The 17,750-nt window shown below is 45.8% G+C and overlaps 1 protein-coding gene across 1 annotated transcript in view; it reads right to left on the bottom strand.

Annotated features, from left to right (window-relative positions):
* Positions 1-17,750, bottom strand: part of TSPAN14 (tetraspanin 14) — a 57,709-nt gene that overhangs the window by 22,486 nt on the left and 17,473 nt on the right. Inside the window, exon 2 of the mRNA XM_070364480.1 lies at positions 9,008-9,105. Within this exon, the coding sequence (XP_070220581.1) occupies positions 9,008-9,088 (81 nt within the window). The 5' untranslated portion in view covers positions 9,089-9,105. The remainder of the gene's footprint in view (positions 1-9,007; positions 9,106-17,750) is intronic.

The raw sequence follows: 17,750 nt of genomic DNA, 5'->3' as shown, positions 1-17,750 counted from the left end.
CAGTACACATTTACAAGATATTTAACCAAATGAAATGAAAACATCTCAAAATGTGTGGGATACAAAAAAACATGGAGCATCACCAAACACAGGCATACCTTGGACATACTTGGGTTCGGTTCCAGACCACCACTATAAGACAAGTCACACTACACTGTTCGGTTTCCCAGTGCGTATAAAGATTGTCTTTATACTATACTGTAGTCTAATAAGTATGCAATAGCACTATGACTAAGAAACAAATGTACATATCTTAATTTAAAAATACTATACTTCTAAAACATGCTAACCATCATCTGAGCCTTCAGCAACTCATAATCTTTTTTACAATAGTGATGAATCACAGATCCCCATAACACATACAATAATGAAAAAGTCTGAAATATTCCAAAGATTACCAAAATGTGAGAGACATGAACTGAGCCATTGCTACTGGGGAAAATGGTGCTGATAGACTTGCTCGAATCGGGGTTGCCAGAAAACCTGCGATTTGTTAAAACTGCTGTGTCTGGGAAACACAATAAAATGAGGTACTTACACTATAGGAAAAAAGAAAGATCTAAAATCAATGACCTAATCTTCCACCTCAAGACGACAGAAAAAGAACAGCATGATCCCAAAACACATAGAAGAGAGAAAATAATAAAAAGCAGAAATCCACGCAACAGGCTGGAGATGGATGGTGGTGATGGATGAAGAGCAATATGAATGCACTTAATGCCACTCAACTGGGTACTTAAAAATGGTTATAATTCTAAGTTTTGTTACATAGGTTTTACCACAATTTTTAAATATAAAAAAATTTTTAAACTTTTTAAAGAAATTCATGAAATTAAAAACAGAAAAAACAAAACAAAACAAAACCAGAGAAACATCCCCTAAATTAAAGGAAGCCAGATCCAAGAGTGAAATTTAATTTATAATGACAGAAGGCAGATCAACGGTTGCTGGAGGAGGGGTGGGGGGAGAATGATTACAGAAAAGTGCAAGGACTGTTGCAGGAGTGATGGAAATCTTTGATATCTTTATTGTGGTGATGGTGATTATACAGAGTATACAGCTGCCAACTCAGTGAACTGAACGTCCGAAATGGGTACATGTTATCCTATTTAATTTACACCTCAATAGACGTGATTTTTTTAAAACACATTTCTGGGAGGGGAAAGGTAAAACAAGGTGGGAGTAGGACACTCCCCCACAGATGACAAATCTCCCCGTCAGACTGGGCCATGCTGACTATTTGCCAGAAGCAGAGTTACTCAGCCCTGACACCACCCTGTGAGTGTGTAATAATCACATGTCCCAGGCAATAATCACAGTACACATACTGCCCATCATTGCAAATTCCTCCTGGTGGTCCCAGCCTCAGATGCACCTGAACCAATGAGATCAGGAGCTGAGGGCCTGCAAGGATCAGCCACTCCCAGTTCAAGTGGAGTCTATAGTTAAGCAATCCTTGCCCTCTGTCTTGGCAAGCCAAAATATGGAAAAATACACAAACAAACACATACCCGTGTGCGCCAAATGATAAGGCAATCTATTTCCTCTGAACTGGGGCAGTCCTTCTGGTGAATATGATTATATAAATGTGTCAGGCCAGTCAAAACAATGGATACACCTTCTGACCCATTTAATCTCACCCTTGGGAACCTATCCCAGCAAATAATTTCTCGTCCTTTCCCCAAAGGCAAGAATCTGTGTTACAAAAGCTAATCACAGCGTCCTTATCCAGGATAGTAGAAAGACAACCTAAATGTCCGATAAGGGAATTTTCAAAGACCTGGTCAGGAAGTCTACTTGGCAACCTGGAATGCTCTATCCTAAGTGATGCTAATACGAAAACTCAGACTGCAAGATGATGAGGATACTTTCACCAAGTGAAACTGAGTGACCACAGACAGGAAAATGGAGCCTGTAGGAGGGAACACAGTAAAGCTGGGAGGCCTTGTGTAGTTCTCCAGAATTTCCAGGCAAATACAAAAGTTCAGTATATAAAACTGGAAGGGGAAAAGGTAATACTTCTCAGCAGTGAAAGCGAAATACTCTACAAACATTATTAAACACTAGACTTTTCCATTCTAATTGCATTAAACAACCAAGAAACGGAAGCAGAGAAACCATCTGTGTGGGGATCAGGCCTTGGGGTCCAATATCACATGGACAGAGTTCAGCTCAAATAAGGGCAATTCTCTAGTGGTTAGAACGATCCAGAGTCAACAGCCCATTGTAGGGTCAGACAAAGAGACTGTCCACCCACAGAGAGGCCACAAACAGGAGCGAGGGCAGGGAGCTGCTGTTAAGTCCTTCCACGTTAGACTGGCTTTGCCTCTCTTGGGCAGGGTTAGGATTAGGGACTGTCCTGTTTTGCCTGGGGCAGTCCTGGGGCACATCTGCTGTTACGGCAAAATTCTTAAAAACCTCTCTTTCATTCTTTAAAGTTTCCCAACTTGGACCACAAATTACATGCTTACCCTACTCATGGGAGGCATCTGTTACTTTGAAGGAAGGGGCCTCAAGCCATGCTAGTCACAGAACACAAATGTCCATGTTTCTCACCCAGAAACAGGCTGCACATGAGGCTTAGGAGCGAATTCCTGCATTTTACAAGCAAGGAAGCTGTGGCTCATGTCACTGAGAAGGCCCAGGGCAGGGGCTCTCTGTGAAACAGGCTGATCGTCTGTGCCTACCAGGGGCCTCGGTTCTACACTTTTAATCCATCTCTGAAATAGATCCTGGCAAGGGCTTCATCAGAACCTTTGCAGATTAAACTCAGTGTTTGAGGTGGTAAGCAATCCTGGAGTTGCCAGCATCATCGGAATCATCCCTCATTGAGGATACACTCAGTAAAACCAGGGAAGCCCAAATTCTCTCCAGAATCAGGTGGGGTGAGAATGAACAAAGACAAAGGCTGTATATGCCTCTCTCAGCTTCCCTTCCTCTGAAGTCAAAGTGAGATATTTCAAGAATTTTAATCATAGTGAGGCTTCCCTGGTGGCTCAGTGGTAAAGAACCTGCTTGCCAATGCAGGAGACACGGGTTCCATCTCTGGTCCGGGAGGATCCCACATGCCACAGAGCAACTAAGCCCGTGTGCCACAAACACTGAGCCTGTGCTCTAGAGCCTGTGAGCAGCAACCTCTGAGCCCACATGCTACAACTACTGAAGCCCTGGAGACTGTGCTCCTCAACAAGAGAAGCCACCGCACTGAGGGGTCTGCACATCGCAACTGAGAGTAGCTCCCGCTTGCTGCAACTAAAGAAAAGCCCGTGCAGCAATGAAGACCCAGCACAGACAAAAATAAATAAAAAATTTTTTAAAAAGGAAAATTAATTGCAGTAAAGTACTGGAAAAGGTCAGTTTTCATTCCAATCCCAAAGAAAGGCAATGCCAAAGAATGCTCAAACTACTGCACAATTGCACTCATCTCACACGCTAGTAAAGAAATGCTCAAAATTCTCCAAGCCAGGCTTCAGCAGTATGTGAACCGTGAACTTCCTGATGTTCAAGCTGGTTTTAGAAAAGGCAGAGGAACCAGAGATCAAATTGCTAACATCCGCCGCATCATGGAAAAAGCAAGAGAGTTCCAGAAAAACATCTATTTCTGCTTTATTGACTATGCCAAAGCCTTTGACTGTGTGGATCACAATAAACTGTGGAAAATTCTGAAAGAGATGGGAATATCAGACCACCTGACCTGCCTCTTGAGAAATCTGTATGCAGGTCAAGAAGCAACAGTTAGAACTGGACATGGAACAACAGACTGGTTCCAAATAGGAAAAGGAGTACGTCAAGGCTGTATATTGTCACCCTGCTTATTTAACTTCTATGCAGAGTACATCATGAGAAACGCTGGACTGGAAGAAACACAAGCTGGAATCAAGATTGCCGGGAGAAATATCAATAACCTCAGATATGCAGAGGACACCACCCTTACGGCAGAAAGTGAAGAGGAACTAAAAAGCCTCTTGATGAAAGTCAAAGTGGAGAGTGAAAACGTTGGCTTAAAGCTCAACATTCAGAAAACGAAGATCATGGCATCTGGTCCCATCACTTCAATGGGAAATAGACAGGGAAACAGAGGAAATAGTGTCAGACTCTATTTTTTGGGGCTCCAAAATCACTGCAGATGGTGATTGGAGCCATGAAATTAAAAGACGCTTACTCCTTGGAAGGAAAGTTATGACCAACCTAGATAGCATATTGAAAAGCAGAGACATTACTTTGCCAACAAAGGTTTGTCTAGTCAAGGCCATGGTTTTTCCTGTGGTCATGTATGGATGTGAGAGTTGGACTATGAAGAAGGCTGAGCACCGAAGAACTGATGCTTTTGAACTGTGGTGTTGGAGAAGACTCTTGAGAGTCCCTTGGACTGCAAGGAGATCCAACTAGTCCATTCTGAAGGAGATCAGCCCTGGGATTTCTTTGGAAGGAATGATGCTAAAGCTGAAACTCCAGTACTTTGGCCACCTCATGCGAAGAGTTGACTCATTGGAAAAGACTCTGATGCTGGGAGGGATTGGGGGCAGGAGGAGAAGGGGACGATGAGGATGAGATGGCTGGATGGCATCACTGACTCGATGGACGTGAGTCTGAGTGAACTCCGGGAGTTGGTGATGGACAGGGAGGCCTGGTGTGCTGTGATTCATAGGGTCGCAGAGTCAGACACAACTGAGCAACTGAACTGAACTGAACTGAACACATAATATAAAACTAACCATCTTAACCATTTTTAAGTAAGACTACTCAGTGGCATTAAGTACATTCACAGAATTGTCAAACCATCACCTCCATCCACAGGTATCTTTCCATCTTGTAAAACTGACACCCTGTTCAACAGTAACTTCCCACTTTCCCTTCCCGCAGTCCCTAGTTCCCACCATTCTACTTTCTGTCTCTGACTACTCTACGTACCTCATATAAGTGGAATCATAGAGTGCTTGTCCTTTTGTGTCTGGCTCATTTCACTTAGCATAATGTCCTCAAGGTTTACCCATGTGGGAGTACATGTAGGAATCTCCCTTATTTTTTAAGGCTGAGTAATATTCCATGGATGAGATGGTTGGATGGCATCACCAATTCAATGGACATGAGTCTGAGTAAACTCCAAGAGCTGGCAATGGACAAGGAGGCCTGGCGTGCTGCAGTCCATGGGGTCACAAAGAGTCAGACATGACTGAGCAACTGAACTGAACTGAACCGAATAGTCCATGGCACGTATAGACTACATTTTGTTTATCCATTCAACCTTCAGTAGACACCAGGGTGGCTTCTACCTCTCAGCTATTGTGAATAATGCTGCTATAAACAAGGGTGTGCAAATACCTCTTCAAAATCCTGCTTTAAATTCTTCTTGATATATGCCCAGAAGGAGAATGCCTGCATCATTCGGTAAATTTTTTCACTTCTGGAGGAACCATCATACTTTTTTTCCACAGCAGCTGCACCATTCTCACCAATGGTGCATAGGGATTCCAATCGCTCTGCATCCTCGCCAACATTTGTTATGTTCTTGTTTTTAATAATACGCATTCTAAGGGGTGAGAAGTGGTATCTCATTGTGGTTTTGATTTGCATTTCCCTATGTCAAAGTGAGAGTCCACCCTAGAGACAGATCTAACACAACCAAGGAATGATTATAAATTTAAAAAACCAAAAGAAGGGTAAAAAATATTAGTGTCCTCAAAATGCTGTGTTGGCAGCATTTCCCTGACATCCCTGTGATGAAAACCCCATGAAGCCCAGCTCCATGCTCACCTAGTAAAACATGCAATTCAGAACAGACACAAATACTGGGGCATCCGTGTTTCTTGCCTCCAGTAAGTATTAAATGTTCCATGGAAAAATCTTGGTCCTAAAGTTGGAAAGAGACAGCTTAAAGAAGAGTACTACAGGTATTTGCTATAAAGAATGTTACTGTGAAAATAATTCTGGATGGGGCAACCTGCTAAACAAAACCTCTGCTTGTTTCAGCACCTAGAACTGGTCAAAGAATCAACAAGTTGCTTCTTCATATTCAAACCTGCCTACTGAGCCCAAGTCCACCATTAAGGCTGTCATCCTGCTCCACTGCTCACTGTTAATTCATCAAAATCAAAGAAAAACTCTCGGCAAAACGATCCAGCAAAATAATCCAAGGTGGAAGAAGACATAAATTAAACAAGATCGGCTGAGTTGGTAACTTTTGAAGCCAGTTGATGGGAGCATGGTGGTGGTGGTGGGATGGGGTTGGGGGATGTTTCATTATATTGTTTTATTTCTGTATTTTCTCCATTTAAAAAAGAAAACTCCTCTGAGAAGGCATACCATATTACACATTTTCAGAAACCTTGTGAAGCAGGAAGCAGGCAGGTGAGAGCAATTCATAAAGAAATTAGCTCTGGTGGGAGTCCAGACTGGCACCCAGGAGCCCCGGCTGCACCATGTACTTCTCGAAGGGCTCTACATCCCAGTTCTCAGACCTCACTCCACATTTCCAGCCCCTGCACAGAAGACAGAAAATCTGTGCCTAGAACTCAGCAGGGAGGGGCCAGGCGGCCTCCCCCTCTCATTTTCCCAACCAAGCTCTCCGTCCTTGTTTTCCTGACTGTTCCTTTTTGTTCCATCCCATTCTGCCCCAGTGGACACCAACTAAAAAATGATTAGCTCTCAACCACACACATAGCCAATTCTGCAAAACTCTGATAACACTGCAGCCCCCTTCAATAACCAAACAGACCTGCTACAATTCTGGATTCATGAACTCTACAATTTGAATTTGCTGCTGCCAGTGTATTATACTGGTTAGGTTAGTAAAGCTTCCCAAGAGCAAAGAATCTGTTCTGAAGAGGCTTTGAAGAAACGGAGATTCCCAGGCCCTCAGCCACGGCCGCCACAGGAGAGTTTCACTCCAGATGCAAAAATCAGGATGAGAGTCAGAGGTCAAGATGTAAGGCCAGCAAACACAGCTGGCCAGCTGGCTGAGGGGTACAACAGCTGGGTGGACAAAGCTGAAAAGGTCAAACCGCCGGTCTAAACCAGGTGGCTCTGAACTGTACATCTGGCTGGTGGGTGGGGACTCCAGGTGGGGCCAGAAGGCTCCCCTCCACACAGGTAGCGATGCAGGTCTGGACGTCACACATCTCAGGGAGGGGCAGCCACAGCCCTCCCATTAGGAGGGGTCCACAGGAACCACCTCAAATGTTCAGCACTGCTCTACTACAGAGGCAATGAGGTGGTTGCTAATGAAAGGTTGTCTGGGACCAGAAAAGTCCTGGGGGAAACAGCCAAGCCACTGAATCCCACCCTATTTCTCCAGGACAGAAACCCAGCCCCCCACCGGATAAATCATCAGGAGATGATGCTGGAAAAACAAGGCTGAAAAGCTGAGGAGTGCGGTAAGTCTGCCTTATTGTCAAGTGTCCCAGTCCAAATAGGAAATGTCAAAATCCTCAGCAGAGGCACACGTGGCGTCATGACCACTCACCCTGTGCCTGTCTCCATCTGGTCCCCCCAGACACAGGCTGCAGCCCCAGACACCAGAAACGGTGCTTATATTAAAGGGAGGTTTTAAAAAGTCTCTGTGTATGGTCACGTGGTCTTGTTCTCCTGCACAGAATCAATGTCTGCCTCTGTCTGAACCAATCCCACCAACATGCTCCGATATCCCTCTTAACCCCTTGACTGTCTCCAGCTAGTACCCAATTTCTCTGCTTTTCATTAAGGCAAGAGTCCTTGAAAGAACTGTCATGAGTCACTGGTCTCCACTCTCTCACGTCCCATTAGCTCCTGGGCCAACTCTAGGTGGGTTTCCACTCCCCAGCAGTTCTGGTCAAGGTCACAACCTCCACCTTGTCAAAGCCAATGTCAATATTCTGTTCTCACCCTACTCCTCTCTACATGAAGGGCTTCCTCTTGAGACTTCCATGACACAAAAATATCCTGGTCTTCCTTTGACCTCAGGCCACTCACTCACAGCCAACTTTGGAGTGGACTCTCCTCCTCAACCCACCTCTAGCATCCCCACCTCCATATTCAGACTCCTCCTCTCCTCTCCTTCAATAATCTGGTCACCCTTTCCTCCGATGGTGGCCAAGACTTTCATTTCCAGGAAACTGACAACTCCAAGTATCTGGCTAAGAGATATTTCTAACTCTTCTGCCCCAAATTTCATCTCAGAACTTGGGACCACCATCCATCTCTTCACTCTTCAGAATCTTTCCAAAATCAGATGACACCATCCAACTTATAACCTACCAAGCATTATTAAAAGGAGCAGAAAGTAATTCCAGCTACTTACTGGGAACCACTGAGTCCCACATGACCTGGCTTCTTTGTGCCCACGTCCTAACCTGTGTTGCCCATGCCCTGCACTCACTCAGACCCAGCCACATGGCATTCCTTTTGTTTCTTGCACACGCCAAGCTCATTCCTGCCTCAGGACCTCTGCTGCTCTCCCTACCCAGAGCTTTCTTCCCAAGACCCCACATGGCTGTGTATTCATTAATATTCAGGTCTCTGCCCACAAGCCTTCTCTTCTGAATGTCCTTCCCAAGCACCCTGGCCAAGTGGCTTCTCCTTCCCTGCTCTGAGGCTCTTAAGCTAATACCTCTGCCAGTTGAACCCCAGCATTACAAGGGCAGGGCTTTACTACCCTTGCCCACCCTTACCTCCTAGAAACCAGGACAGGGCCTGGCCCACAGTCCAGTGTGCACAAAGGACCTTACAGTTGATGTCTCATTGGGGCATTCCTGGAGTGTGGGTGGAGGGAAACGGGGTCAGAGCCCCAAGCATTCCTGAACCCCCAAGGCTTCCTAAACCCCCAAGGCTGAAGAAGGGCACCTTAATCTGGTCTTTAATCATTTGGCCTTCCCCAGCACTTTATGGTCTATTTTATAATTTACTTGTTACTGGCTTCATGAGGGTAGAGCAATGACTGCCACCTCATGGGGGGCCAGGTAAACCCAAAGTACGTGAAGAAGAACGGTTTACTAATTAAGGACAGAGAACACAGCCGCTCTCAGCCACTCACCCAGAAGACGATGTTGTAGCTGAAGAGGAGGTACTTGTACCAGCAGCTGACCTCGGCGTTAGAATATCTATAATAGTGCATCTTCTGAGAAGCAGGATCTGTGGAGAGAGGAAGAGTGATGAGATGGCAGGTTCAATTTTTCAAACCGTCTCCCCAAAATCTGCTCCCCAAGGAAGGAGCAAAGGCAAGACACAGACTCCTGAAATTCCCAAATTGTCCCATGGTCTTTCAGTAGTCCAGACATAGGTTTAATATCAATGCCAGCTATAGGTTAGACAAAAATCAGCAAAGTCAACTTTCCATAAACAGCCAAAAGAATAAGAGGAAAATTTTTGAAAGAATGGAGAATAGCAATTTCTAAAAAGTGTCTTGTGGACTTCTGCTGGGAACCTTCCCAAACATTTAGGTCATCACCTCTTCATTGGGTTTACTCCCCCACTTCACAACAGGGAAACAGGAGTTCAGAAAGGTCACATGACTTGCCCAACAGCAGGACAAAAAGCACAGCGTTCAGGACCCACACCAAGGCAACGTGGGGGTGGAGACAGCGGTCCCCGCAATCCACGTTTTCCCACCCACTGCTACCCGGGCTAAGCAACCAGGAGTTGAGGGAACCAAACGAAGAAATGAGGGCTCGACTAGTGAGAGTCGAGTTTGGGAAGAAGAGATGAAGAGCAAGTCTGGGCATGACCTAACAGTGGCCAGTCAGGAGAAGTCACATTTGTTCATCTAACATTCTCTGAGACAACCTCTCAAGCTCAGCCCTCAAGAGGTAAGGAAGGCAGAGCACCCTGGCCTAGGTGGAGAGGTCCCGTGAACTCACAGCAGCCAGTCTTCATCCCATTCCCTCTTCCCCTGCCTAACCTCCCACCCTCTAGGATCACTGTTTTGGCCTCCTTGGGCTACAGTAAAGCTTAGATTATAGAACTCTGAACTGCACAGGGTGAAGGGTGGGGCCAACTCTCCTTTGTCCGTGTTCAAGGCCTACAAAGGAGGTGCCCTCAGAAGGAGTGCACTCCGAGGGCATGCTCCACCTTCACTATGTTCATTTTTGAAACACGATGGCAACCCAGGTGGATCCTTAACTTCTCCACTATCTGCTGCTGCCTAACAGTGGCTGAATGGTGGGGAAGGCGCCTCAAGCTGATCCTCGGGTGGGATCTGAGGCTCACTGGAAATGCCCACCCCTAGCCCCAGAACTCACCCTACTTCCCAGGGTGAGGAGAGGAACAAGAGGTAACCCAAGGCCTAGGGCAAAAACAAACAAGGCTACTCTGGCAGTGGGGAGACAACCCACCCACAGCTGCCAGTAAGAGACCAGCTTCTGCGCCTTGCCGTGGAGCAGCCACCACAGAATCCCTTCCTGCCGAGGCAGCCTTGGCGGCCTGGCCCCTGGTGTGTAATGTTATGAGAAAGTGCTGCCAGGCAGGCACATGAAACCACATCCCTCTGGAAATGGGTACTCTGACTGCTCCACCATCCTTCCCGCAGAGCAGAACCAACAGGCAGAGACTGGACACCACTGCCCACTGGCCCCCTCCCTCCCAGAGGGACGGGAGTATGGTCAAGGCCCAGCTGGGAGTATCCAACCTGCCTGGCCTGAAACCAGCCAGGGAGGGGGCAGTGACCCTGCAGCCCATCCCCACCTCCTCGTCCCACCAGCAGAGCAGCATCTCTACAACACTCCCCTCCCAGAATACACATGAACACAGCTCCCGGTAAGGACACAGAAGGCCTGAACACAGCCTGGGCCACACAGGACGGCTGCAAGGAGATGAACAGGAACTCTTGGACACACTCCTTCCTTCGGCCACATGACCTGACCCTGAGCAAGCGTCTGCCTCTCAAGGCCTCAAATAAAATGGGGCCGATCCCTAAGGTCCCCAGAGATTGGGGAGGGCTGCTCAGGCACAATACCCTGAAGTTCAGGAATCCTAAGGGGTGCTCCTTGGAGTTATTTAACCTAACCGTAGTAAAGAACTCTCCTTAAAGCTCTGAAGCAGTAAACAAAGCCAGGCTCCCTTCCTTCTCCTGGATCTTGGCTCCACAAAGACACCAGCTAATTACCACTGGCCTGTATGCTTTCCATAGCAGGGCAGACCTCATCCCTGCCCCCTAGCCCAGGGCCTCTGAACAATGATGACCCTGAGGTGACACAGGGACTCTCCACCCGGAGATCCCTGATCTCCTTCTGCTCCGGCCACGTACATGGGGAGAACATGGAATGGCCACAGCGAGCTCCTTGTCATGCACACTGCAGGGAGCCAGTGATCTGCAGTGTGGGTTCTCTGCAGGGGGCTGGTTTTCTCAGCACCTGTTCCCCCCTCTTCCACTGGGCTCCCAGGGTCTCACCCCATAAAGACCCAACCAGGAAATAACTCTGCCTTTATAAATGTCAGGGTTCAAACCCACACATAGAGAATCTCAACAACCGTGATATAAACCCCAAGCCTTCACTCCATGGTAACTTAACCACTCAGACTATACTAGCCAGGTCCATGCTAGGGAATAATCAGAAAGAAACACCCTAATCATCCATGAGATGATGTATCGCCCCCAGATACGTCCCCTTACATGCCTGCCACTCACCCCCAGAACACTCGCTTGAACGTTGCATCATTTTTGCTGGACCAAAATAACCGTATGAGGTCTTGGGGTAGGGTGTTTTAATGACACTTATTTCCCCATTCCAACCCACAGAAGAGGAAGCTGTTGAATGGAAACAGTGCAGTTTAGTCTTTCTTCACCCCTTGTTTACTCCTCCCCATGGGGAGAGAAGGCGCTCGACTGAGCGGGGGGTGGGGAGAGGGGTCCCGCACCACACGCCGTCGAAGGAGCAGCAAGGGAAAGCTGCCTCTTGCTCTTGACCCACCAGCTCTGTCCTGGGACCAGGGTGGGTAGAGAGGCAGGTCCTGAGCTTCAGCCAGAAGATCCAGGTCCCCACATAGGCAAGTTCTGAATTTAACTGCAAGGAGGTAAAAGTGAGATCTGTTTGGACTCCAGCCTAAGCCACATCCTCCAACACAGAGCCTTGGGTTTGGGGCGGAATGAAGGCAAAGAGCATCTGAGGTCTGGCTTGGCAGCTTCAGAACTTCAGGGAAGGAGAAAAGACTGATGAGTGCTCCCCCACCAGCCTGAGGTGTTACCCACATTTCAAAGAACCCCAGAAGGTGACGAGGATGGTGGTGCTGTAACTAGAACCAGATCCAACCCAGAAGCCAGCCAAAATGACTCGAGTGACTATGGTCCCTCACTTCTCACCATAGTTGCTAACCCGAGTAGAGTCACATCAGAGGAAGGCGAAACTCAGCTCTCTACCAGCTAACGAATTCAGTCAGCACCAAAAGCATTTACCCTGAATACCCTAAATACACAGACTAAAAATTCTGCTTCTTAACAGAAGATAAATTTTCACAGCTACTAATGACCACCACAACTGAAAACTCTCCAAAAGCTATGTTGTGTTTTCTGTAGAGAAAACAATTATTTAATTCCAAGTCCTCAAACTGTCTCAACTCCAAAAGTTATTATAACAGAATAAAGCCTTTACGCGGCAAGCAGGAGGCATTGTGTTTGTCCAAACATCAACTTCTTAAAACAAGAGGGAAAGTCAGAATTATTTCAGTGTTAAGATAGCTGGTTAGCAACCTGAGAGGAATTGAATAATACACTAAAGTCTATCTAAATAGTAAACACACACACACACTCAAGAACAGGGTATCCTTCACATTTAAGCTAAGTGAAGTACAAAATTATCAATATAGAACAGATATGCTTTTAAATTCCCATATAACAATTAAAAGTAACATTAAAATTAAAAAGGAAACAAATGATAAATTATCTGCAGCTGTAGTGATTATGACAAAAGGTAAATACTATTTCCAACACAAAGAAATTCACACTTAATAGAAGACTGATTTTAGACCAATGGACAAAGGATATGGGCAGTATTCTAAAACTGAAGAACAAAACAATTCCTAGATGGAAAACTACTCAAAGTCACTGGAAATGAAATTAAAGACAACTCACAGATATTGTTTTACACTTTTTATTTTAACAAAATCACCCCATGGTGAGGCTGTTGCATTCATACCTTGCTGGGAGTGGAATAAAGTGTTACTACCCTTTGGTAAGCAATACAGTTATAGACATAAAAAAAAAAAAGAAATCCTACCCTTAATCCAATAAACTCATGACTCAGGAGCTTGCCTCAAGGAAAGAAACCAAAAGAAGAAGGAGAATACGAGTTAAGCATTCAAAATCTAAATATCCTAGCTTGCAATTATGAAACAATTTGTAAGCTTGTGGTTAAAGGTCAAAATGGAAGCTAAAACCATGAAAATGGCTTCGTGGGTTGGTAGGCTTACAAGTGATTTTCTAAAAAGGCTTCTATTGTGGCACTTACCATGACCACCTTTGTACTAAAATGTAAACTGAGGCCACTGCTGGTGGAGGGTGCTGGCCCCACAAGTGTGATGACCTCTGCAATCACTGTAAACAGGGCTCATCTACTTTGGGATTATATTAACTTGTAAGATTGTTGCCTCCTCCGTCTCTCGGCTTTATTTAATTAAAAAGGTAGCACATGCTGAACTGTAAAATACTTAGACAATTCACAAGTGTACAAAGAGAACTGGCGATGAGAAGCCACTGACAATGGCTTTCAAATTTTTTACGATGGCCCACAGTAAGAAGCTCTTCAGTATTCCTGCCTGGAGAGTCCCATGGACAAAGGAGCCTGGCGGGCTACAGTCCACAGGGTCGCAAAGAGTCAAACACAGCTGAAGCAACTTAGCACACACAAGAATCACACTGAACAATCAATCCAATGCACACATACTCCCATACACATCTGAGCTCTGTGAAACAATACTTGCCCTTATCACAGGCCACGTGTTCCAGATATGCTATTTTCATTTTTTTAAATTATTCCTGAACATATCCCTGCAAGAATCAATGATTGCAAATGCTGTGTTCAGAAAAAAAACAAAAAACAAAAACAGATCCTAGGCCCCAAGGCCCCAGCCCCTTTCCAGGGGCTCCCTTAACTTCTAGCTGGTCTTGATGTTAACATTCCAAATGTCTTAGAAAATTCAGTACATGCTATGCTTGTATTACTAGTCCCTGGTTTTTCACTGTTAGGTGTTACCTCACCACTTCCTGCCCTGAAGACGAAAATGTAACTCTACTCCTGTACAAGCCACCTGTCCCAAACCACTCCCCTCACACTCCTTTCCCATATCTCCACTCCAATCATACCCACGGCGACACTAATTTTCAGAGTCTACATTATTAGGACCACGTGAGTCATCACAGCGAGCCATGTAAGCCATGATTACTTTTCCTAGACAACTTTTTTGTTCTCTAGAGTCAATAATTCTCATTTTTTCTGTTTAATTTTCTATGAATTTATTAATATTCAACCCCCAATTCAATGTCAGTTGTCCAAATCTCCTCTCAATAAGTTCACTCACATCAGATGTTCTATTTCTAGTTCTTCTTCCAGAAGAAATTTCTCCTGGAACCTTCTGAGCTACTTTAATCTGGACTGGTGCCCAGAAGAACTCCTTCGGCCTCATTTGGGATACAGCCTATGAAAGAGCCAGTCTTTGCTCATCTTTGGGGAAGAAATCTTCAGGGCAAGAAGAAAATTTTTCAGACCCTGTATGTCTGAAAACATCTTTACTTTACCTTCATTTGTGAATAAGTTTGGCTGTGTATAGAATTCTAGGTTGGGAGCCATTTCTACTGAGAACACTAAAGGCAGTGCCCTAACATCATCTTCATTCCAGGGTAATGGGAAGTCTGAAACCACTCAGATTCCTGATTTTGTACTTAACCTGTTTCTTTCTCTCTGTAAACTTGTAAGATCATCCTTTTCTTCCCAGCACCCTGACATTTCAAGGTACTGGGCTAACTGATCAGGGTACTGGCCTATCTTCATCCACTCAGCTCAACATTTGATGAGTCCATCTGATATGGAAACCTATATCCTTCTAGGAAACTTTTTTCCGGGTGATTTTCCCACTTGCATTTTTCTCTGCCACTCCTATTAATGGATATGGGAACCTGAGCTGATTCTTTAAACATCTTACCTCTTCTTCTCTATTATCCATCTCTTCTTCATCTTTCTTGTCTATTTTCCAGAAAACTCTTTAAAATTTATAATTATTCTAATGGTTTGATATTTTTGCTCTGCCCTTATTCTTTGAAAATTTTAATTTTTTGTTTGTTCCCTAAATGTTCCTTTTGTATAGTATCCTATTCCTTTTTCATGGGTACTTCTCTTATCTCTCTGAGAAAATGTCTAATTTTTTTCAAAATATTCTCCAAGTAGAATATTTATTTCAAGTTGCTCCCCCTGCCCCATTTGTTTTGCTTCCTTTCACATTAGGTGCTTTCGTCAGGTATTAGCAATCATTAGTAATCCTCATGACTAGAAGTAAATGCCTAAGAATTGACTAGAAGCACTGAGTCCCTGGGCAGGTAGGTGAGTTTCTGTGCAGGGCGATCTGACTGGCCCATCTGCTATAAGTCCATGTTGTCGACATCTTTAGGTCAGTCAGGTTCCTCAGTGAGGTCTCTTAATCTCCTGCTTGGAAGGTAAGGGGCTGGCTGTCAGAGTTCTAGAAGCCAAGTGGGATAGAAGGCTTTACTAAGAACAACTGGAATCTCCCAGGCCCTTGGTTTTTCCTTCAGCACAAGGAATCTCCAATGTCCCACTAAAGAGAAAATGCAGTCACCAAGCACCATGGAGACAAGAAAGGCGTTTAACCACATGAACTGCCTTCAGTTCTTATATTCAGCCAGCTCTGAGGCTCCTCCCCTCCAAGCCCCCCTAAAATAATATGGTGACACCAACTCCTACATTTCAAAGTGGGTCACTCACCCATCTAATTCCTGATTTGAACATTTTTTTCTTGCTTTTGCTTCCTTTGCCATTCTCCATGTCCTTGTAGAGTGATTCATTTTTTAAAATTCCCTTTATCTTAACTTCTGTGGGGTTTTAGGATAAAGTAAAATTAAGTGTGTTCACTAAATCCACAGATCTCTGGGAAGACTTCAGAAATATTTTAGTTGCCATCTTTTTACTGAGCAAAGTAAAAAAAAGGAAAAACAGGAAGTATAATTTATAACCATATAAAAGGACAAATGAGATTTTGCGGATGTAATCAAGATGAATAATCAATTTACTTAAAATAGGGAAACTATCTGAGTGGGTCCAATGTAATTAGATGAGCCCTTAAAAGCAGAGCTTTCTCCCAGCTGAGGGCAGAAGTAGTCATATTCCAAGTATGAGGATGCAATGCATTGTTGCTGGATCTAAGACAGAGGAGCTACCTGCAAAGAGCAGAGAGAAGTTCCAGCAGTTCAGGGGAACCCTGGCTGACGGTTAGCAAGGAAACAGGGCCTCAGTACTAAAACAAACAACAAGGAACTAAATTCTGCCCCAAATCCTCCAGAAATGAATATAGCCCTGCCAACCCTTTGATTTGGGCCATGTGACAGCCTCAGGCAAAGAACCCAGTGGAACTGTGCTGACCTGACAACACTATCCACCCATATACCAAGCTAAAACTCTACCAAGTTATTCTGCTGGCTCCTCCCTACCTCATTCTCCAGACCTGGCCATTGACCAAGATTCAACCTTTCCACCTGACCTCTGAGGCTCCCAGTACTTGTATCTGCCCACAAGCCAATCCCCAGGAAGAGCAGCCATATTCCCAACAGAGTTGGGGGCCCTGCTGCACCTCCAAACAGCGCACCACAGGCCTTCGACTCTCCAGGTCCTCAGAGCCCACTGTGTGCTGGGGACCATTCACAGGCCAATGGAACAGGGAGGCCCAAGGGGAGAAGTCTAGGAAGAGACAGGCGACTTTCAAGGGAAATGGGTAAATGAGATGGTCGTAAGGCAGGCCTGTAGGCTGCCTCACTGCCCAAGGGAATCTCACATACAGGAAGGATATCATATCATACCTCAGCCTAGGGGCACTATCACTCAGAGGGGAAAGAGGGCCTCAAGTCCACAGGCTCCCCACTCGGTTCCGACTCACCCTCAGAGCCAGAAGTGTCTAAGTCCTACTCTAACCCATACCCCTTAGGACCAACTCTCCGTACTCAGGGTCTGCCACAAACAGTGCAAAAATGGACAGGGTGGCAGCAACTACCGCAGGAGTCCAGAAGTTTGCCTCTTCACCCTGGGAAAACACTACAAACTCAGCCAGGAGTTAGGCTGGGCCCCTCAACCCCCTACCCCCACCCCTCACCGTCCCTCATCACCGGGTGACAAGCCCTGCCACACAGGTGTGGGGGAAGGGAGGTTCCCAGAGTTCAGAGACTCTCAGGCCCTTGACTGCCCGACCTGGGAAGGCCTCCAGGTGGAAGTCCAGGAACACCTGGGCTGCCAGCTCTGAGCCCCATCGGGCTCTCCAATGGGCCTGGGATTCTAAGAGCTTGGCTTCCTGTCTGAAACTGTTTTTAACCAACACAGCATTATGAGCTTCCACCACCAAAACCCCACAACCCCCAGACCTGCTGAGTCTGAGAAGCACCAAGGGGCCCCTTGCTAATCTGGGGAGGAGATATCTGTCTCCCTCAGTGCTGACACCAGGAAAGAAGCCAAGGGAGGGAGGGACGTGGGGCAGAGGAGGAAGCAGTGAGGCGAGGGCTCAGTGGGAGACATGCTGGGCCTCGAATGGAGGTCACCTAATCCAGCGATTTTCAAACTTACTATTTTTATTAC

This window comes from Bos mutus, chromosome 28, assembly GCF_027580195.1.
Source record: "Bos mutus isolate GX-2022 chromosome 28, NWIPB_WYAK_1.1, whole genome shotgun sequence".
NCBI lineage: Eukaryota > Metazoa > Chordata > Mammalia > Artiodactyla > Bovidae > Bos > Bos mutus.
Note: the sequence above shows the minus strand (reverse complement) of the source record. Positions and strands in the feature narration are given on the sequence as shown.